General features: G+C 39.8%; 1 protein-coding gene across 12 annotated transcripts in view; it reads right to left on the bottom strand.

Annotated features, from left to right (window-relative positions):
- The window catches only part of TRIM2 (tripartite motif containing 2), a 120,983-nt gene that overhangs the window by 14,209 nt on the left and 82,584 nt on the right, over positions 1 to 24,190 (bottom strand). For 11 of the 12 annotated variants that reach the window (XM_048847401.2, XM_048847406.2, XM_048847403.2 and 8 more), the window contains 3 exons: positions 13,404 to 13,507; positions 11,866 to 12,033; positions 2,414 to 2,594 (listed from right to left, as the gene is read on the bottom strand). In XM_048847401.2, coding sequence (XP_048703358.1) covers positions 2,414 to 2,594; positions 11,866 to 12,033; positions 13,404 to 13,507 — 453 coding nt within the window. The remainder of the gene's footprint in view (positions 1 to 2,413; positions 2,595 to 11,865; positions 12,034 to 13,403; positions 13,508 to 24,190) is intronic. The other variant, XM_048847407.2, reaches the window with a different exon arrangement.

Genomic DNA, 24,190 nt, shown 5'->3' with positions numbered 1-24,190 from the left:
CTTCCACAGGGCTATCGCCACTCGCTTCTCAACTGTGAGGGCTGCTCTCATCTTGGTATTCATGCGCTTCAGGGCAGGGGAAAGCAAGTCACAAAGTTCCATGAAAGTGCCCTTACGCATGCGAAAGTTTCGTAGCCACTGGGAATCGTCCCAGACCTGCAACACTATGCGGTCCCACCAGTCTGTGCTTGTTTCCCGAGCCCAGAATCGGCGTTCCACAGCATGAACCTGCCCCATTAGCACCATGATGCATGCATTGTCAGGGCCCATGCTTTCAGAGAAATCTGTGTCCATGTCCTGATCACTCACGGGACCGCGCTGACGTCGCCTCCTCGCCCGGTATCGCGTTGCCATGTTCTGGTGCTGCATATACTGCTGAATAATGCGTGTGGTGGTTAATGTGCTCCTAATTGCCAAAGTGAGCTGAGCGGGCTCCATGCTTGCCGTGGTATGGCGTCCGCACAGAAAAAAGGCGTGGAACGATTGTCTGCCGTTGCTCTGACGGAGGGAGGGGCGACTGACGACACGGCTTACAGGTTTGGCTTCAGGGAGCTAAAATCAACAAAGGGGGTGCCTGTACATCAAGGAGTATTTCAGGCAGGACTGCACGGAGGGTTCCAATAAGAAATGGTGCACCTAAGTTATCGTTGTTATTGGAACAAGGAGGTTAGCCTGGCCTCTGATTGATACATGGCTAGATTTACCTCGCTGCACCTTCTCTGTGAGTGACTGCAGTGTGACCTAGAGGAATGAGTCCCCTAGACAGGGGAGGAGGCAAATGAGTACAAAACAAATCTGGTCTATTTCTTGTTTTGACCCACTCCATCTATCTTTTACATCTTTGGCTGGCAACAGACGGTGCAGAAGGACTGCATGCCATCCACATCTCATGGCTGCTCGGCAGAAGATGGTACAGTACGACTGCTAGCCATCCCCATCTCTTGCCTGCCTGGCAGAAGATGGTGCAATACGACTGCTAGCAGTCCGTATCGCCTGCCTGCTCACCATAAGACGGTTCAATAGGACTGACTGCAGGACTAAAGAGAATGACCTGGTCAAGTCACTCCAAATTTAGTCCCTGCGCCCATGTCTGCCCAGGCGCTCCCAGCCGACGCGGCCAGGAGCACCTCGGACACGATGAGGACGACTACCAGTCGTATTGCACCGTCTGCTGCCAGAAGGCAAGGGGTTGCTGCTACTGTGCAGCAAAGCCGTACCGCGTCTGCCAGCACCCAGGAGACATAGGGTGACGGTTACCTGAGCAGGCTCCATGCTTGCTGTGGTATGGCGTCTGCACAGGTAACTCAGGAAAAAAGGCGCGAAATGATTGTCTGCCCTTGCTTTCACGGAGGGAGGGAGGGAACGGGGGCCTGACGACACGTACCCAGAACCACCCGCGACAATGTTTTAGCCCCATCAGGCATTGGGATCTCAACCCAGAATTCCAATGGGCAGCGGAGACTGCGGGAACTGTGGGATAGCTACCCACAGTGCAACGCTCCGGAAGTCGACGCTTGCCTCGGTACTGTGGAAGCGCTCCGCCGAGTTAATGCACTTAATGTACTTAGAGCATTTTCTGTGGGGACACACACACTCGAATTTATAAAACCGATTTCTAAAAAACCGACTTCTATAAATTCGACCTTATTCCGTAGTGTAGACATACCCTTAGACATGTAACTAGCAATTTTCCTAACGTAGCCATTTCCTCTCACATGATTGTCCATGCCTAAATTTGCACTTAAAGTCTCTATGCCCATTTTCAAAGGTGTCAAGAAGGGGAAAAAATTTACTCATTTATCTACATAGGATTAGTTAATAGTTGCATGGTTCTTTGATGATTGTAAAGTGCTGTACAAGCATTAGTTATTATCAGCAGTTGAGTGCAGACATTACAAGGCATTCATCAAATGCCTATTATGATCTATCTTCCCCAGGTCATTAGCCAGAAACATAACCAGCCAAAGGGGGTAGGCTAATAAGAACTGGTTACAATTATTGGTGAAGAACAAATGTTTTAATCTTCCTGACTGATTAAGCTAACTGCAGAGTAGTATATTAAAATGTGAACCTAACAAGGTGTAAAAGTAATATTTCAGAGCTGTCTTTCAAAGATGGATTTTCATTTTGAAAAAAAGACTAAGATGACCGAAGTTCCTAGAATGTAGCACCAACTAAGAAAATTAGCACAATGAATTTCTGAACAACGTCCAGGTTTAAGAAAAAAGTCTCAGACAAAGACCCTTCCTTTTCCTGGTGCTGCCCCTGAAAGCTGAAGATCACACTTTGGCTTTTCTTCCCATCCATTTTTTAAAATGACAAGGAAAAAGAATTCATATCTAGCGTCTTCAACATGCTCAAACATCATGCAAATGTGAGCAGAAGAGGCAAGAAAAGGGGATTTACATATTACCATCAAGTGTACCTGCAAACTGCTTGTCCCCATTTCCTCGGCTACCAAACCTGGTTACTATTTTTCCATTTGGCTGGAAGATAAATACACAACATGCTTTGTTGTCCACAACAATGATGTGCCCATTACGATCCACAGAAACACCTTTTGGTCCCATAAGTTTTCCTGATCCAATTTTTGCCTGCAAGAGAAAAGAAGGAAAAATGAATGAATTTGTGTGATATATGTAAGCAAGTACAATTCAGGGAACTCCTGTAATTTATAATCTTTTTATGAACATGGTGTGGCAAGCGAAACTTAATCCTCTAAAATTTACCAGACAGCTTAACTGTGGCCGTAAGATTTATTACAAACATTTTCATTACATTTTTTTCATTTTAAGAAGAAAAGTTGCTGAAATATAGACCCTTTCTAGGATGGAAAGCTATCAGCATTCAAGGCATAAGTAGGCAGACTTAACCTCGCATATACTAAATTATTTGTGTGCTGTACTGCATCAGCAATTGTAGAAGCCAAGCACATATGAAGCCAAACACTTAGCTTAATATCAAGTGCAAATACAGTAGAACCTGAGAGTTAGACACCTCAGGAATGGAGGTTGTCCGTAACACTGAAATGCCTGTAACTCTGAACAAAGCACAGTTCGGGCTCCAGATCCAGCATCTGATGCTCCAGACCAGGATTCAACAGAGGCTGAGCTCCCTACTCAGACCCACATGAGTTTGCAAGCTTGTTGTCCCTCCCCAGTAGAGGGAGGGAGGAAGGGAGGGTGTGTGTGCCTGTAAGTAAAAGCAGCAAGTCCCCCTCCCAGGGTTGGGGAAAGGGGTGAAAGCTGGGAGGAAACACTGTGGGCCAGACTTTAGCCAACCCTTGTTCAGATGCAGGGGTGGGAAGAAGGTACAAAGGACCTCTACCTTTTGGGCACCTGCTCTAAGTCCAGGTTTCAGAGGAACAGCCGTGTTAGTCTGTATTCGCAAAAAGAAAAGGAGTACTTGTGGCACCTTAGAGACTAACCAATTTATCTGAGCATGAGCTTTCGTGAGCTACAGCTCTGATGAAGTGAGCTGTAGCTCACGAAAGCTCATGCTCAGATAAATTGGTTAGTCTCTAAGGTGCCACAAGTACTCCTTTTCTTTTTGCTCTAAGTCCAGTTACCTGAAAGGATAGAGAAGGGCAGGGCCAGGACTTGATCCCCAGGCCATCAGAGCTGGCTGGGGATATGGAGTGTGAAGCATGCTGCAGTCTTTCTTAGTGCCTGTTAACACAGGGAAGGAATTCTGATAGAGCCAAAGCCCAATCTAGCTTCAAATATACTGTACTGGGCCTCCCTGACATTATACTGCTCATAGCTTAGAAATGTGGGGTTACATATGAAGTGTGCAAAAGAGACAGGGATCTTGGTGGGACAATTACAAATAAAAGTCACGAAAATACTGAATTACATACAATCTGTTCCTGTCATACGTGTAGTGAACAATATTTCAAACACAGTAAATATGTCTTGTGACAACAAAAGAGTTACCAATAGAACTAAAAACTGCAAGGCAAATAATATTGCAACACTGGAAGGATGCTTCCCCTCCAGTGCAGACAATATAGATCAACTCTCACAGGCTGCAGGTGTTGAGAAAGTGGTATAGAGTGCTCAAAATAAAAAGAAAAAATGTGATCAAAACACTGGAATAGGGTTAAAGAATATGTTCTTATTTAGTTTGTTATAATGGGGAGATTGACAGGAGATAGCAGGTTAGATTCTTTATCCTTCTTTCTCTTTCCCTTCTTCCCCCTGCTTTCCATGCTGCACTCCACACTAGCCAATGGAAGGAAGCACGTCTGTTCTAACTTTGGTTTGTAGCTGCTTTCTGCACTGATCTTGCCATCTCCTGACTTGGAGAGTTGCAGAAATACTCTAGGCTCCATCTATATGGTTAGGGCCACTGTAGATGTCCTCTGGGAGCAAAGAGACCCCAGTCAGGAGGACAAACATGTGACAGATGTTAATTGCATTGCTTACTTCTGGAAGGTGCTCAGCTGCTACAGTAATGAGTACCATATACAAACCTATACAGAATAGAATATAGACTGTAACCATAGAGACACAGTATGGTCCCCCCAAGTCACACGGCCACAGACTCAGAGCTATGTGTAGAGTGACATAGAATACATGTTAATAATTTCTTCTTGGCCATAGGGCCTGCGAACAATAGCCGGGAAACAGCAATCACAGTCAGAACCCCTCCCTCCAGCCGGGGAGCAAGTGGCAGAGAGCTGTCAGAGAAGGACACCTAGCTAGGGGCCAACAGCCCAGCCATACCCACTTACTCAGTTCAGAAAACGCTGCAGTCAGGCCCAGGGGATCCAGCAACCTAACCACAGTGCTTCACCCAGTCCAGGACAAGGAGAAACTAGGCCAGAGCCTCAAGGAGCCATCTGGGCATCAACCCAGGGCAATGCCAGGAGCACCCAGGAGCACAGCAACTCCCATGTTTCTAAAGCTTGGTCCATGCTTCCTCCTTATCAGAATTTCTGCCTGACAATTAGGATATCTATCATTTTTGTAAATAAGGCAATGTGTATTAATCAAAGATGCAAATTTGAGCATTGATTCATTTGCATAGAATCTCAAGATTTTGGAACCTTCAACTACAACTGGTCAAAAAAATTCTGATGAAAGATTTTTTTCATCAGAATTTGCCAATTCATTGAAATTGAAACATTTTGTGATGACAATTCCATGTTGATTAAGTTCCACTGGAAACTGCCTGGTTTCCCTCCAGCTTGCCTGCTGGGCTCTTTAGCAGTCTGCCACGTGGATTGCCTCAGAGTTAGGGAACCAAGGGCTTCCAGCTTCCACAGGTCTGGGGCAGCCCTGCCAAATAGACTGCCCCAGAGGCAGGGCTCCATTCCCTTTCAATGAGAATTCCAAAATGTTGAGGGTTTTTTCCAAATAGGGATGAAACCGTATTTCAAAATATAAATTCTGTTTCACTCAGGATTTTGATTTCTCCACACAGCTCTACCATGTTCAGGTTGAAAGGTATGGGATGGAACAGACACATAACCTGCAAAAATTGGGGTAAATAGTGCTTCTGTAGCATAATCCCCAAAGGTCTCTTCCTTAGATCCCACAGGAGCAGCTGGGGATCTGTGGGTCTGAGAGCAGATGTATGAGGATGGTAGAAGGTAGAGGCAGGGAGAAGGTGCTTTTTTAGACAGCATGTTTCCCTCGACTACCAGAGGATTTAGAAGCAGACATCCTTATGGTAGTTTGAGGTGAAGTAAAGACTACAGTAATAAGCCCACTTTTCATGGCTTTGTGTATACATGTGGAGTTGCTAGGGCACAGATGCAGAAGAGGGGCAATCCCTTATGAACCATCCTGAACTGCCCTATACGCTGACATAATGGAACCTACATTTCCCCAGCGAGCCTCAACCTCTATATGATTGCCTGAACCCTTCTATCTTGAAGGGAGCATATGGAGAAAACTCCATAAGGTGAACCCTGCAGCATCTTTGCATACTTTTTTCATTTCTAGTGGGTTTTCCCACCACACAAAGAACACATGGCCTTGTATTTGTATGCTATTATATTTTTTCTTAGATCATACCACTGTAAATTTCTATTAGAAAAAAAGACTAATGATATTGTACGGAAAATAATTTCAATGAACATTTTTAAAAATAAGTTTGTTTTGGCAACAGTGGGAAAAAGTGAATGTAGTCATATCCTACCTGTGAAACGTATTAGGGTTTGCAGAGTAACAAACAAGCAAAGGCATCAGCTAATCCTAAACCAGTAGATCTATTTCCTTTTCTGAATTAATTAAACCTTGCTTTTTTTAAATTTGCTGTAAGATTCAAGATAGTCTGTTTCCGCCCCATCCCCACTCTGCAACGTTTCCAGGATTCCTATGGAAAAATACAGATACAGACTAACATGGCTGCTACTCTGAAACCTGTCATTATGCAAGGCACTGAATTTAGCCGTATGGAGTGGTAATCGATCAACTTCATGAAAAAACTCGTACAGATACAGACAGACATCTTCCTTTCCAAATAAATTTGTTAGTCTCTAAGGTGCCACAAGTACTCCTTTTCTTTTTGTGGATACAGACTAACACAGCTGCTACTCTGAAACCTATGGAAAAATGATTCATCTCATGAATACAGTGTCTTCCTGCCCATATTACTTCATATAAAATAACATGAATAAAACCAGTGTACTTTACTAATGGGCACTCAATGAGTGAAGTAATAAAATAATTAGTCTTGGGTCAGGATTTTGAAAATAAATTTGCAGACTACACACAAGTTAAATCCAGCTATGATTTGTAGTGCTTGCTATTAAAAATACCATCTTCAGTTTCGTGCTAAATATACTGGTGACATTATTCTGGAGCAACATACTTTTTGTGTGTTTGTGCTTCTTGAAGGTCTCTCAGGATTACAGGCTTGATTATTTAAAACTGAGCATTATGAAATCTCGTCACTTCTGTTAATGATGGGACTGAAAGTATTCTCAGAGTTTTCTCAAAAAGAAAAGGAGGACCTGTGGCACCTTAGAGACTAACAAATTTATTTGAGCATAAGCTTTCTTGAGCTACAGCTCACTTCTGCCACTAGGAAAGAAAAAGTGTAAGGGCTCATCTAAATCTTTCACGCAAATTATGTGTTAAAATTGATTCTGTCAAGCACATTATGTTCCTTATTATATAGGCCATTATGAATTTAAGTTATTGATTTTCCCTTTTTCCTGGTATTCCAAATTTCATATGTTGTACATTCACCCTGCTTAGGTGGAAAATGCTCTACGAAGGGATGTGTGTGTGCCTGAAACCATTAGTTACTTTATATCTAAAGTTCAAAGACTTACTTCTACCAGCGTTCAATTTGTTAGTTTTTATTTTTTTAAGGTTTAATTTTGCTGATCATGTTGCTGTAAAGGATCATAATACATGGAAATTAATTCATAGTACTTAACTTTGTGGGTGCATGGTGTACAGCTTTGTTTTTGTCTGATAACTATTTTTTTCAGTTACGCAAAGCAGGGAGATGGCTATGTAGCAAACTGTGTGTATCATGCACCTCACTCACAGTTTGACCACTTCTCTTTACCCTCCCCTTGCCCAGGATTATTTCTAACTATCCAAACCTCTTAGTAATTTCAAACGGCTTCCACTTTTTCTTATTTAAAAATAAAAGCCCTGCCAGATACATGTTTCCTTCTATCCTACCCCACTCTTCAAATACTATCCTGAGGCCCGTGGTGACGATATACCATCCTAGACCAGTGACAGGTTTAAGGACTGATACCATATGGCCCATCAGGGCTGGAAGTGAAGGGGGGGGAAAAAAAGCTCCTCAGAGAGACAGGAATCCCTCTTTTAGCCTTAGGGTATGATATCAAGGGATCTTCTAAGTCATGACATTACTATGCATAGAAAAGTTATTTTTGATAATCTTCAGAGGTATCTAAAATATTTGTCAGTTTTTTCCTCTCCTTCACATGGCATGAGTCCTTTACAGTTGGACTTGTGGCACATCGAAAGGCTGGCTCTAGAGCAGAGAAATAAAAAAGCAGTATTAATCAACATTTCTAAAAACTCTCAAATATTTACTGTATGGTTACCCATGTAAATGCTGGTGCAATATAAAGGCTTCACTGCCACTTGTTTGTGAGTAATGCAGATAATCCCATGTTGCTTCACTGTTTTTGAATCATATGGCCATGCTAATACCAATCATACCACATCCGCATGTATTTCCTCTCTGTCTGAAATAGTACCTAGCTCTTTTTATGCTTTTCATCAGTAGGTTTCAAAGCACTTTACAAAAGGGCATAAATGTCATTACCCCCACTTACAGAGGGGAAACTGAGGCACATGGGAGCAAAGTGACTTACCCAAGATTACCCAGTGACAGAGCAGGGAACAGAACTGAAGTTTCTGAAGTCCTAACCCAGCCCTCTATCCACTAGGCTGCACCATCTCCCACTATAAGAAATTCAGGGTTTGTTGTTGTGTTACAGTAGTATTTTGCTAAGTTCCGCGTTATGCGATATTCAAGTTTCACACCCTTGAGAAAACTTCAGAGTCTGTCCCTATAGCTAGTGGAGACAAAGCATCAGGAAAGTGAAACTTTTCTCCTTAGCATGGGAGTCAGCTACAATAAACCAGCCAAGTCCTGTAATTATGGAGATGCTTGGCCACAACTCCAAAGAAATTTGCTTGCTGGCTCTCATTGCTGTTAAAATGATGCAAAGGGAGGAGTGACTGGAATGAGGAAAAAAAGAAGAAGGGTGATAAAAATGACATTAGAATAAGATCAGAATAAAACTCTGACATAATCGTCAATGGTTCAGCCCAACAACTAGCAGACTTCTTGCATCAGATAAGCTGCCCAGTATTTCATGCCCTTCTTCAATCAGAGTCACCATTAATACTTTGTATGTTTATCTACAGTCTCAAAGTGCTTGGCAAACATTGCTGACTTTAACCTCACAAAACCCCTGTGAAGGAGGAAAGTATTATTGTTCCCATTTTACAGATGGGAAACAGAGACAAGAGATGAAGCGATTTGTTCAAATTCCATAGCAAGTCTAGCAGAGCTAGGAATATAACCCAGATCTTCTAAATCCCTGTTCTGTGTTTCAACTACAAGACCAAGCCTGCCCACTATATACAGAATGCTTATGTAGTAGTCTTGAACTTCTCTCATAAACACAGTCCATTGCGTTTACATATAAAAAGTGTTTTATATTGTAATTACGTTTTCCTCTCCCATTTAATCATTCTAACTACTAGCACCATAAAGTCTGATTTATTGACTTGTACTAGTGTCCTTAATATTAACATTTTGAATACTTGTCTCTGTGTTAGCAGGGAATGCTGCATGGGATACTGGTTCCCAGGACAACCATCCAGTTTGCTTAATTTATGGTCAATCTAGGGGAACTAAAGAAAATGGCACTCCAGCATCTTCCTCCAATCCAAGCCAGTTTACATGAAAGATTTTAATTATTTATACATTGTTTCAATTACTCCAAAGGTTTGAATCTGATCCCAGTTGCACCTGTTTTACAGCAGTCTGTCTTCAGTTCATTCAGTGACTTCAATGGAGTAATTTGCCCAAGTTAGAGACGAGAACCAGCTCCCCTGAGTATCTGAACATTTTGGAAGCTATTTTACCTTTATAAGGGAAGTACCTCATGTTTCATGCACACACCTGAGACATTCTATATCTGTTTCTTTAACAGATCTGTTACAATTTTTTTAAATCAACAATTGGTTAATTACCGATCTTCAGGTAAAAGTAGATCAGGTAGGAAATTCAGCTGCATACACCCTAAGGCTATATGACTGCATAATTTACTAAGACGGGTGTCATTGAAGAGATTATAACTGTCTGCTATAGAATGAGTTATTTAGTAAAACAGTAGTCAAAGGGAGGGCATTTCCTCCCAGTTAATAGCCACCTGCAGGAGCTCAGGGCTTGAGATTTTAGGTTAACTGCTAGAAAATGCCAACTAGAAAATTATGCTCCAAAGCCAGACTCTGGGAATGAGAAAGCATATTGGTAGTTTCTCATGAGGGCTTTTATGTGACTGAAGAGCATATTGCCATCTCACTCAGTCCTGCGGACTCTGTCTCAGACTTAGGGACACTGCTTTTAATTCTCTTCAATTTTACCTTACCCTGAGTACAACGCCTGCTAAGCTGCAGGTTGGTGAACGTCAATGGTCAACAAAGATGCCTGTTTCTAATTCCTCCAGGAAACAGTCCCTTGTTTTTAAAGTGTTAGCTGACTTTTTATTCTGTTTCTTTTAAGAGCATAATAACCTATAGGAACAGCAGGTACAGCAATAAAATTACCTCTGGGATGGATATCCCAAACCTAACCGTTTTTTTTGCCTTTTATTTTTCCTATGTCTGTTATGTTTCTGTGCTGCATTTAAAGACCTATTGTAATAAGTATAGTCTACAGACAACAGTGTCTGTGATTTACTGTGGGTCAAATTCTGCCACCCTTACCCTTGATGAGTAGTAACCTTAGTTCTTAAATAGCTCTTCTGAAATCAACAGGGCTTTGTCTAAACTAGGGCTTAGGGTCTGATTTAGCACATTAGCTAATACATGCTAACTAATGTGTATTAGAAATCGAATGTAGACAAGGCACGCTGCATTTAACATGTGCTATCCTGGCCAAGTTGAAGTTTAGTGGGAGCCTACTCACATGAGTAAAGAACTACTTAACGTGAGTAATGATTGCAGAATCAGGCCTCACATAACACTCTCAGGAAAGTGGGACAAGAACACAGCCTCTTTTGCTTGAAGTAAAGAACACCTCTGTCTAACACTAATAGGAGGTCCTTATCCTTTCCATGTGCTGACCATTAAAGACTAACAGCATGCACTCACATATAAAATCAGTACATTACTGTAAACCTCATTTCACCGAGAACGAAGAGAAAAAATCATGGGCAGAAATAGTTTCTTAAGCAACTAAGTACATGATCCAAAAGAGATTTTCTTGGTCACATCAAACTTTAAGGCCTAGTTTGTTCTGCCGTGTGTGGGCAGCACACAGCTGGCACTGGTAAAATCTGTCAAGAACTAGAGGTTCTTCGTGACCACACTGACCACAAAGAACCATGGGACAAGGGATAATATAGATGTGTTTCTAGCAAGTTCATAAAGCTTATATAATTTGTCCTTCTCTCTAGTGGAGATCTTGCTAGGTCCTATTTTATTGCTACTCGAATAATGTAATTCTCTCTACTCTGGGATGCCTGCAAGTCAACCAGCACACAACATGGCAGCCCATAATACATCACTCGGGTGATCTTTTGTGAATATAATACACCTGCCTTGCTGTCTTTGCATGGGTTGCCAGTAGGACAATGGGTGAATTACAAACGTGCTTTGCTGACATGCATGTAGTAAACAGAGTAGGACGCACCTTTCTGAGGAACCAATTATCAATTTGGTATCCTTCTAACACACTGTTTTTTCTCTAACTGCCATTTGAAGGTCTCAACTCATGTTAAGTCATGGCCTCCAGGATATGAAATAGGCTACCACTGGAGGATCTGTTAATCTTCCCACCTAGTCTTAAAGTGCTGAAGACTATTTAATGATATGTCTGTGGAACTGTTTGGAGTTTGGCACTGTGTATTATTGTTGGGTGTTACGCAATTCTAAGTTGTAGTGCGGCACCTGAGCACCTAGCCGATAAAATATTATTAAAAATATTAATTCATATACTTTTGGTATCTCAGTTTTGACATTTTCCTGTTTCTTATTAAACTTGGTTTTAGGTGCATCATGGCTTTCCACAAGAAAAGAATGTATTTATTAACCTGTTTCACATCTCCAGGTCTCTTTCTCGAAACGAAAGAGACATTAATGTATTCTCTTGTTAAACATTCAAAGCTTCATATTATAGCCTTACCTTAAATTTTCCATCTGATGAAAATATGCTAACCCATTTGTTATCATAGTCTGCAATAATGATGTCACCACTAGGATGCACAGCCACTCCTGTGGGCCTCTGCAACTGGCCAGGAGACCTTCCTCGTATACCAAAACGACTTTTGAACTGGCCATCATTGGAAAATATCTGTGATTTAAAAATATTTACTTTTAAAAGTAATTCTACATGAATCACAGTAATCTATTTCTCATCACATGGTCTTTGGCAAAAAGGAAAATAATTAAAGGACTGGAAATATTAATTGTTACAGTCCCTTTTCTGACTGTAATAATGAAACAATGTTACTGCACATATTTGAAACCAATTTAGGCCTCAACCCAGACCCTAACTTTATTGTAAACAACTACTTTGCATTTACATAGCACCATTCTTGCAATAATCTCAAAATGCTTTACAGACATTAGTGAATTAATCTTCACATCATCTCCCTGAGGTAAGGAAGTGTTGTGATTCCCATTTTATAAATGAAAAAAGTGAGGCACAGACACACTTAGCCAAGGTTCCACAAGAAGTCTGTGAAAGAGATGAGGGAGGATAGAATGTAGAATAGAATTTCAACATTTAATTACCTGAGTTAGGGGTAAATATTGGGTGATATCCTAAGAGGTGCTAAGGTACTTATCACCTTTCAAAGTTTAGCCCACTGGCTGTGTCTTCATGACAGGTAATTAGATATTGAAATTTCATCTGTGGCTGCAAATACAATTTTGCACTTGTATTTCATTTAAGAGCATGTTTAGAAGCTACTAATGAAAATTTGATGCCATGTCTCTTTGAAAACGTGTTTAGTTTATTAATAAAAACAAGTTTATACTGCAGTTGACTCTGCGAATCCAATATTCTGAGGGAAGAGGAAACTATCACGTTAATCTCCAACCATACATGCAGTCAGAATGGAGCTGATAAATCCTTAATGGTGAAGATGATACTGATAGAAGGGAGGGAAAAACCCATTCACCCAGCTTGATCTTCACACAGGAAATCGAATCTGAACACCTAAAACCAGGCTACTGTGGTTATTGGGGCTGCCGCTATAGAAATCAACGTTTGGATGATAATATCAGAGAGAAGAGTAAATTAAAACAAACAGACTAATGTGAAACTAAAAGGTATTTGAAAATGAAACCTACGTTGCTTTTTGTTTTTCGTCAAAAAATCAGATTACGCAACAGAAAGTTTGGGCACTGTATTCTGGATTTTATTTGGGAACACTGATTGAAGTAATAAAACTTGTAACGCAAAGTCAATATTTTTCTAATATGACTGCTGATCAATCTCGTCTTTATATTCAAAGATAATAAAAAGGGAAGCAATTCTAGCACATGCTGTAGCAGATCTGATATGAATCTGAAACAGCTACTATATTTAAAAAAAAATATCAGTGTGATCCTGAATGCTGAGCAGGGCAGGCTTCTCTATATTTTCTAGCCATGCTTGTATCTTACAAAACTTATCTTTAATACAGTAAAATACTGATATTAAAAGAGTTGTAATACCTGTACACACTGGTTGTTACTGTCTGCAATTAATATTTTTCCATTTGTAGATGCAGCTACCCCCTGAAGATTTGTAAATTCTCCTTTGTTTCTTCCTTTGGTACCTAAAATTGGATATAAAGCACATATCAAATCAGGTTACACATATCAAATCAGTTAGGGCTTTCAATTCCAACACTTAAATTAGGTTTCATTTTGTCCTTATACTCTAGATTTCTAATGTGAAATATTCCTGTTACCATCACCAGTCAAAAGGAACATGTATCTGAAAGCAACAAATCTCAGTAAACAACAGAGGCATCGTCCTCTTATTCCTCAGGGTAAGTCTTCACTACCCGCCAGCTCGGCAGGTAGTGATGGATCTATCGGGGATTGATTTATCGTGTCTCGTCTATACATGATAAATCAATCCCCGAATTGACGCCTGTACTCCACCTTGGCAGGAGGAGTAAGCGGAGTCGACGGGGGAGCCGCTGCGGTCGACTCGCCGCCATGAGGATGGCCAGGTAACTCGAACTAAGATACTTCGACTTCAGCTACACCACTAGTGTAGCGGAAGTTGTGTATGTTAGTTCGAACACCCACTCCACCTCCAGTGTAGCCCAGGCCTCAGTCTGACTGCCATTTTAACCCCTTCAAGTAGTAATCCCTTTTCCCTTTCAGAAATCATGGTACCTTCATACTTTACATCTTTCTGTGACAACAGGAAAATGCTTCTCAAAAGAATGGTGGCTATTAGGCTTCATGTTAGCTCAGACATACGATAGCGATGGGTATTAAAATAAGAACCTGGACAGATGGAGGAGCGTAAAATATGGGCCTATACAGTCTGGACCAGTGAAATTAGAGGTTTAGTTAGACCATATCTGAGAGTGTATTTGTGAGAGATCTTTCCAGCCATTTCAAAACGGGAAGCTTGCCGGTCACCTGTACATATAATTTCCAGTTTATATAAGGTTTTCCAGACCTTATTTAGATGGTAAAATCTTTGAGGCAGGGACTGTGTTTTCTTAAGGATTTGTTTTGCATCTATCACAACAGGGACCTAATTCTGATTGGGGTCTCTGAAAGCTAATGTACTATAAATATTAAATAACAACAACTGAGATAGAGCAATACATGTACCACCAATACCTGTACCACCACCACCTTACAAGTGCTTTGTCAAATCAACTAATGAATTCTCACAATATTGCTGTGATGTAATTAGGTACTACTCCGATTTTACCAGGGAAACTGAGAAGTTAAAACTATATTTTCAGAAATGTTCACTAATTTTGGGTATCCTCTTTGAGACACTTAACGGGTCCATTCAAAATTAGTGAACGCTTTTGAAAATGTTGATCCTACATGACTTATCCAAGGCCACAGGATTCTTGGGGTACCTATGTGGGAGTGAAGGATTCTCTGTGTCCTCACCCCACCTCGTACAAACATGCAAGAATGGCCCAAACTTGCACCAAGGTGACCTGTAACTCTTAGGAATGAGCTTCTTTTCAAACAAAAAGATTCTATGCAATTTACTAAAAACTGGCTGTAATACTATTTCCATTGGGCAAGTATTTTTACAAGCATTCATTGGCCACATATACCTTCTACTTAGATGTTTCAATATATAGTTTTCATTGAAAAATTGTATTTTGTTTTAGTCAACCCAAAATATCCCTCAACGCAATTAAAAATGTTCTGGCTAGGATTCCAGATATAGGAGCGATGTATTAACCCTACTTTGTCTTTGGCTCTCATTAGGGATGCACATTCAAGAGCAATGCATTTGGCACTACTCCTCCTCCCTTCAATGACAATTTCCGTTGGGAAGCATGGATGCTGGGTGCACAGTTCCAGTTATTGGTCAACAAGAACATTTAATTCCTCTGCTCTTCATACTGAAACTGTATCCCTTTGTTTCTCTCAGTCTGTTCTTCCAACTACTGGGCACTTTCATTCTTTCAATATGATACACATTTTTTATAATTATGGCATTCGAAAGGGAAAGTAAATGTTATGAGAACAGCCAGCTATACACCATTCATGCTATCCACACTGGACTCATTGTGCTTAAATAACATTAACTTTATTTCTAATTTACACTCAACAGGAAAATGAACAACAACTTTTAGGATCGGTATCTTACTATTACAGTTGGCTGGCAAATTCTGACAAAATATTTGTTGTGGGAATTTGCAGATTGGTTTAAAGCAAAATGGTTTGTGGAGACTGTTTGATTGTGACAAAGTTCTGATGGAAAACAGGCATATCTAGAAACTTGCCTACCAGGCAGCTTTCTGTTCGAAATCTGCCTAGTTTCCTGATGGCTTCCAGGGTCCACTAATCCAAGAGACAGCCACCCACCATGAAGACTTCCTGGGGACCAGAGACCCTAGAGCTTCCGGCATCAGACATGCTGGGACAGCTAACTAGGCAGATTGCCCTGGAGTCCTGGATCCAGGGCTTTCCCTTTTGTAGAATTTCAAAATTTGGAGGTTTTGTTCCTAAACAAAATTTCAAAATATTGAAACCCTCCACAAAATGGAATTTCCTTTCTTCACATAGCTCTAATTTTGAGCCTTTCCTTTGGATCCTACATATGTGGTGGCTCTGTACATATTGTTGAAGCAAAAGGGCTAACTATGTGCAAAGATTTGTGCCCAGACTTCCACCCTCTTACTTGGACAGCCATCTGCAAAAGGATATTTACTCAAACTTCATGCATGTCTTGCTATCATACACCCTCTCCTAATGTTTGGTTTAGGAGAGGAGTAAGAAGTAACAGGAGTAACTGGAGTAAGAAATTCCTAATATTACAGAGATATGCTGAGGGAGGGGGGGGAAGAAGAATGTGTATAACACCCACAAATCTTCTATGCAAATTTTAAAACCTCCATCAATGTATTGGATATTGAGGGTGCATCTAATGTTTTTAAAACTTCTGAAAATGCAAATTCAGTAGACATTTATGCACCAGACTCAGACAGAGTTTTGTTAGAAGGGCTTTCTGGATGATTTTTGTTTGTTATATGTGGACACCTCTCACTGGAAACTTGAATAAGACGAAACACATCACATAGACCATCAAATAGCAACACATTTCTGGTCCCTACCACTCTGGAAAGGATTTGAACTACTCACCTAGCAATGAAAATTTGTGAATCCCATTACCAATTAACTAAGTCTTCCATCTGCCCAGAAATATTTGTTTGACATAAAAAGCATCAATCCATTTCTTACTGCTTATTCTGTGTTTGTTTTTACTTAGATATACTCAGAACAATCGAGGACTGGAGACATAACCATATAGTAATTTGATTATAAAAATCCTACAACTTGATGGTGTGTGATTTTCCCCCAGTAACTCACCCATGTTCTATATATATATATATATATATATATATATATATGCGCAGCATTTTAGGCCTGATCCTCAGCTGGTGTAAACTAACCTAGCTCCATTGGCTTCAGTGGAGCTAGGTTACTTATGCTAGCTGAGGGGATAGTCACATGGATGCACACTGTTTTTAATGTTTAAAATTATAAACTCCTGGGAAGGGAAGTGCATTTTCCTTTGTTTTGTACAGTGCCAAGCACATTGTCATTGCATAGTAATGAATCAAGATCAGCCTGACAGGCACAAAAAATCCAGACATGTCAGTCTGAACAGCCTTCACATCCTACGTGAACACCACTTTTTATGCACTGCACAGTGTGCCTCTACACATTCAAATCCATTCCTTCTCCACCTTCCACTGCCAGTCTTTAACTTGGCTAGGACTGGAGTCTGAACAATAAAAATGCAGGTTGGCTTGTTGGGAAGCTAAAGGCTTGCTGTAAGTGAAACCCATGAATCTCCTGGGACTACCAATTGCAAGTGGGTTGTGTACTCTTTGAAAATATCAGATTTCCAAGAAACTGATGGAAAAAATGTTTGCTTGTGCTGAGCTGTACACAGAAAACCCCTCCTATCTACGCAGTCACTTGAGATGAAGTGCATCTACATCCCTTTTTTTGTAGATTTGCCTCAAAATTTAGAAGGAAAATCAGTAGCAGGCATACACTGTCTTATCAATGCCAAGAAAGGAGGGAATGAAAAAGTGAATGATAAAGTATGCACTAAAGAGAGAGTTGGGAGAGAGAGTTCCTTGACACCCAATCTCAGGAAAAGGCTGCACTCAGTGCTCTTTGACCAGAAAAGGTGGGACAGTTCAGTGAAGAACTGCGGGCAGGTGTTTGTGGGAAGGAATAAAAAAGAAACAGATCCTGGAGGATCTCTTTTAAAAGTATAAACAAATAATTTTGGATTTTCACAGCTATTAAGTTTAATTATTTGTCAAATGTATACCCTTATCCATTCCATTCTGAAATTCTGTGTCTGTACCATCAATTATCTAGGTAAACAATACTCTCTCTATTGGCCCCATTCAGCATTTCATAGTCACATAAATTATTAATAAGCCCCACAATTGCTTTCAATATATGTGAGGAATCAAAAGACCAAATAAGTTCCTCAGTAGAAGGTGGAAACCAAAGCATGTGAATTTTTAAATAAATCAATTTAAAGTACACATGCAAAAGCATTTACTTACACATTCAATTAGGCAACTAATCACAATCTGGGTAAGTTGAAAATTTCATATTTAAGACGACAACCAGGCCACACTCTCATTCAGGGGACCAATAGTTTTTGCTCCCTAATATTGCCTCTGGAAATTGTAAGGGCACGTTTGTTGTGCACCCTGAAACCTAGATGTATCTTACTGAATATTTAGCTTTAAGAATTAAGGGAAGAATTTTTACAATGCTAGTAATATGCTCACTGGTTTTCATTGCTGTAATGTAGCAAGTTCCACTTCCCATTAGTGTTACCTGGTAAGGGATCTACAATAGAATTACATATTTGCTACAATAATGTTTTGATATTTTGAGCACTTTTGGACTCTGTAGTGTTTAAAACACTAAAATTGTGTGCATGTCTCTAAAGCAAGCTAATCCATGGGCATAGAAAATTAGAAAGAAATTTCATATGCCACGTCCCATCAACAGAGTGTTAATCAATACCACATTTGTATTAATGGCCAGCACAAAAGCACTCTCCTACCAGATTTTGATGAGTTTTCTTGTGTATAAAAAACTCAAATCATAGTTGTAAACAAATATCCACATGCTCCATTATGGTTCTCCAATAGAGCTGTATGAACCTTTGGCTGCAAAAGTCAGAACGCTGCTAAACCTGCAAACTCAATCCAGGATTGTCGAAGGGTTTACATGAACCTTTTCCCTCTTAATGAATTCAAGAATTGGATATATGGTTTTATTAAAAACCATGAAAAACTTCTTTTCAGTCACAACTAGCCAAAATTCAGAATTTTCAAATGAGTCTGGAATTTGAAAATCTTAGAATAATGGGGCTGTAGGTCAAAATAGCAGGTAAAACTTCACATATGCTCATTAATTAAGGGCATTCGAAGTGCACACTGATATTGAAGTTGTGGTTGCAAGACCATTCAGTCAGTACTTATGCGGTTTTGGAGCTCTCTAATGGACTGTGCACATGTAGTACACAGTACATAGTCCAGTGGCCAGCAAGGCAACTACTTCTCCATAGATTTTTTTAATCTGGAAGAGCTATTCTGTTAAATAAATAGATATGCATTCGCCACAGAATGGGATGAAGTGACCCATGTATCCCATTGGGTGAAAACTCCAGTGTCAGTAGACAAAGCTTCAAGTTCTAAATTTATTTTTTCAAGCAGTCAAAACAAAAACATCACATTATGTTGTTTCTGTTATAACAGAATGAAGCTGTGCTTCAACTTTCAAAATACATTTGGACTTGTTTTATAAGTGAGGCTTGCAGTATACAGACAGGGCTGTGAAAAATTGGGACTGTCCCATGAATTGTAATCCAACCCGATATCAGGTTCATGGTACAAGCTGCTCACATGAACCAAGATATGCTGCAGTGCTAACAGAAACTACAGGTAGAAATAATATCAATCTATAGGGATTTAAAAATATATATATATATCCAGATCTCTTAATTATTTTCAAGGTTTCAAGGTTATTATTATTTTCATCTATTTTAGTATTTTTAAAAATATATTACTTTAAAAACTTATCTGACACTGTAGAAAATGAATTATTTTAAGGATAGGCCAAATTCTTCCCTGGGTAAACTGAATGAATCTGGCCTTTGCGCTGTGTGCATGTGAGCGAACACACATGAGCGACAGAGAAACCAGTGCTCATGAAGGAGGTCAGATTGACAGACATGGTAACAGAGGTCCCCTGTTCATTCTTAGAACTGGCACATCTCAGATGAAAGCTTGCACAGCTGCTCTGATGTAGCTGCACTGTTAGGCTAGGCCTCAACACTGACCTGTGTGTCTTGTGTACTCTAGGAAAGTTAGGACACAGTTTGCCACTAGTGTAGCTGCAACAGTGGGAAACGTCTGTTTTTTAAGCTTACTGTGAGTAGGCTAAATGACTGTGTTAAAAATGCCTGAGACATGTCTACTCTAACCCCTCCGTTGTTGCTATCACCAATGGAATTGCATTGGTGGACACAGCCCAGATGAAAAAAAAAAAAAAAAAAGGTTTAATCTCCACAGCTTTTTTCAATGACCAGTCTCCCTGATGAGACTAGCAGCAAGAGTTGCGTTTATGCTGCATATGGTAGTATTTTTTGTGAGAAGGATACGTGCCCACTAGAAACTGGAGAATGTTCAACAGGAACTAAATGCATTTCACTTAGGCCACCAAACAGTCATCAGGATACAAAGTCTGGCCACTACTGAAGTGGGCTGAATTTGAACCAGTGACCTAAATGTGAAGGGCTCTATATCTTGTTTCCAATTTTCTGAGACTGCACGCCCCATAAAAAGAAATGTTATTGCCAATAAAACTGAGCACCATCCTCTCCTTGAAGAGACTCATTAATATATATTGAATCTGTAATATTCACAGGGTCATTTATTTCACAATGCAATACACTGGTCTGCTTCTTCTGGTGATCCTCTGTGCAGCTTCCTCCAATACGCACTTTACTCCTCTCTATTCTACTTTTAATATCTCCCCTCCAAAATAGCTTGTTGGGTCCATTTTCAAAAAGAGAATGTTAATTTTAACCTAGATACTATGATAATGAATTATGTAATCAAACGGATATGGCTAATCATATGCACAAAGAAACCAGTTGTGATTGTATGCCTATCGCAATTCTTAATGTATTGTGGTCTTTAACATTTGTTCAATCACTCTCTTCAGTGACTGGCAAAGCCAGCATATTGTCCTGTTAGCAAATTCCATACATGAACCTCTGTAGACCTGATTTTTTAAATATTGTAATCTTGCTCATTTTTCCCTCCCCAAGTCCTAGGGAAATTTATAGATTTAATATTTAGTTACCTTGTATTATTTTAAGATACAGTAAAATAAAGTATAGGCCTTTTTAGTTAATGAGTTGTTATATTCACAGGCACAAACTATATTAAAAAAGAATTAAGCCAGAGTAATTGTAAATGAGATTGAGATGTTGTATTTATTTCCAAAACAAGCACTATAAGCCCAGGAATTTAGAGATAAGGTTAAATTAAAATAAATAGCCCAAATATGTTAAGGTATGGAAATGTACAGTTAAGACATCCAAACAACTTTAACTCTGCCCTGTAGTGACATCATGCAATAGCTGTATATGATTAAGGCATTTAGCTTTTGTAGTCCCAGATTAGTTAAAATAAATTTAAAGACACATAGGATTCTTTTCTTTCCGCCACTGACCATGTGAAAAATTTTAACAAAGATGTTTAATCTGAGACCATACATGTAATCACGTGGTTATTGCGGTGTCACTATAGCAAGGTTACGTAGTAGTTAAGATTTTAACATACTTTATCCGAAGTCACTGATATACATTCTCAACCAGAGTCCCATTTTAACAGTTTTTGTCTTGACATTTCCCCTTTTAACAAAATATTAACATTTTCATACAATAATAAACAAGAAAACCAAAGAGAATATTACTATATGCTATTTCTAATGTTCTGAAGAGATGTAATATTAATTTAAATTTAAATTTTGGGGGCCAAATTCAGCAGTACCCTCTGGGTGCTTACACTGTTCTGGAGCAGCATGAAACAGCCAGTGTACACATCAATTTTCTCCTCCTTCCAGAGTTTTCTCTTCTCTCCTCACCCTATATTCTCCTGCTCATATACCCCAGTTTTCGCTTCCCTCTGGCATCCCATTTTCCCGGCTCATACATAAAGATAGTTTCTACTGCCCTATATTTCCCTAGAGACACACACATCACATTTCCCCCTCGAATCTAAAGCTTTTGTCCTTTCTGCAGAACTGATGCAATAGCTAGTTTATGGGGGAAAGAAATTAGGGTTAATGATCATTTTTTTGCCATTTTTCATAGCTTGAAGTTAATCTGGTCAGTAGAGGCTGAAGAATAAAGTCTTCTATTCTAGAGAAACTCATGGAGAAAGACTTGTCGTCCCAAAAGGATTACCATATCTCATTGTATACAGTGGAACAGGGGCCACAGACTGACTTCAGTTAATATGTCCTCCTTCAAAATAAACCACTACCTTCCATTGTTCTTGGGAGGGGAGGGGGAAGAGGAGAGAGTTAAGCTTCCTGCAGAGAACATGGTAGCCTCCTTTGGTGTCAGGAGGTGGAAAGGAACATTGTGAGGAGAAGGCAAGTTGAGGCTTTGGCTAGATAGTTACTGTACTGACCCAAAAAAGAGTGACCGTGGTTAAACAAAGTCAAAGAAGAAGTGAGAGGCAAAAAGGCATCCTTTAAAAAGTGGAAGATAAATCCTAATGAGGAAAATAGAAAAAAAAGAGCATAAACTCTGGCAAATGAAGTGTAAAAATATAATTAGAAAGACCAAAAAAGAATTTGAAGAACAGCTAGCCAAAGACTCCAAAAGTAATAGCAAAAAAATTTTCAAATATGTCAGAAGCAGAAAGCCTGCTAAACAGCCAGGTAGGCCACTGGACAATTGAGATGCTAAAGGAGCACTCAAAGATCAGGCCATTGCAGAGAAACAAAAATGAATTCTTTGCATAAGTCTTCATTGTTGAGGATGTGAGGAAGATTCCCAAACCTGAGCTATTCTTTTGGGGTGACAGATCTGAGGAACTGTCCCAAATTGAGGTGTCATTAGAGGTGGTTTTGGAACAAATTGATAAACTAAACAGTAATAAGTCTCCAGGACCTGATGGTATTCACCCAAGAATTCTGAAGGAATTCAAATGTGAAATTGCAGGACTACTAACTGTTGTCTGTAACCTATCATTTAAATCAGCTTCTGCACCAAATGACTGGAGGATAGCTAATGTGACGTCAATTTTTAAAAAGGGCTCCAGAGGTGACCCTGGCAACTACAGGCCAGTAAGCCTAACTTCAGTACTGGGCAAATTGCTTGAAACTATCGTAAAGAACAAAATTGACTGACACATAGATGAATATAATTTGTTGGGAAATAGTCAACATGGTTTTTGTAAATGGAAATCATCCCTCACCAATCTACTAGAATTTTTTGCGGGGATCAACAAGCATGCAGACAAAGGAGATCCAGTGGATAGAGTGTATTTAGATTTTCAGAAAGCTTTTGGCAAAGTCCCTCACAAAAAGGCTCTTAAACAAAATAAGCAGTCATGGGATAAGTGGGAAAGTTCTCTCATGGATTGGTAACTGGTTAAAAGATAGGAAACAAAAAGGGTAGGAATAAAATGGTCAGTTTTCAGAATGGAGAGAGGTAAATAGTGGTGTCCCCCAGGGATCAGTACTGGGCCCAGTCCTATTTAACATACTGTATGCATAAACAATCTGGAAAAAGGAGTAAACAGTGAGGTGGCAACATTTGCAGACGATATAAAACTACTCAAGATAGTTAAGTCCCAGGCAGACTGCGAAGAGCTACAAAAGGATCTCTCAAAACTGCGTGACTGGGCAACAAAATGGCAGATGAAATTCAATGTTGATAAATGCAAAGTAATGCACATTGGAAAACATATTCCCAACTACACATATAAAATGATTGGGTCTAAATTAGCTGTCACCACTCAAGAAAGATCTTGGAGTCATAGTGGATAGTTCTCTGAAATCATCCATTCTGTGTGCAGCGGCAGTCAAAAAAGCAACAGAATGTTGGAAATCATCAAGAAAGAAAATATCATATTGCCTCTATATAAATCCATGGTATGCCCACACCTCGAATACTGCATGCAGATATGGTCGCTCCATCTCAAAAAAAGATACATTGGAATTGGAAAAGGTTCAGAAAAGGGCAACAAAAATGATTAGGGGTATAGAACAGCCTCCATATGAGGAGAGATTAATAAGACTGGGACTTTTCAGCTTGGAAAAGAGGCGACTAAAGGGGGATATGATAGAGGTCTATAAAATCACGAGTGGTATAGAGAAAGTAAATAAGGAAGTGTTATTTACTCCTTCTCATAAATACAAGAACAAGGGGCCACCAAATGAAATTAGTAAGTCGCAGGTTTAAAACAAACAAAGTATTTTGTCACGCAATACCCTGTCAACTTCTGGAACTCCTTGCCAGACTATAACAAGGTTCAAAAGGGAGCTAGATAGATTCATGGAAGATAGGTCCATCAATGGCTATTAGCCAGGATGAGCAGGAATGGTGTTCCTAGCCTCTGTTTGCCAGAAGCTGTGATTGGGTGACAAGGCATGGATCACTTGATGATAACCTGTCTGTTCATTCCCCAAAGGGAATTGCCATTGACCATTGACCACTGGCAGAGGACAGG

This window comes from Caretta caretta, chromosome 4, assembly GCF_965140235.1.
Source record: "Caretta caretta isolate rCarCar2 chromosome 4, rCarCar1.hap1, whole genome shotgun sequence".
In the NCBI taxonomy this organism is placed as follows: Eukaryota; Metazoa; Chordata; order Testudines; family Cheloniidae; genus Caretta; species Caretta caretta.
The sequence above is the reverse complement of the archived record's forward strand: the minus strand, read 5'-3'. Positions and strand labels throughout refer to the sequence as shown.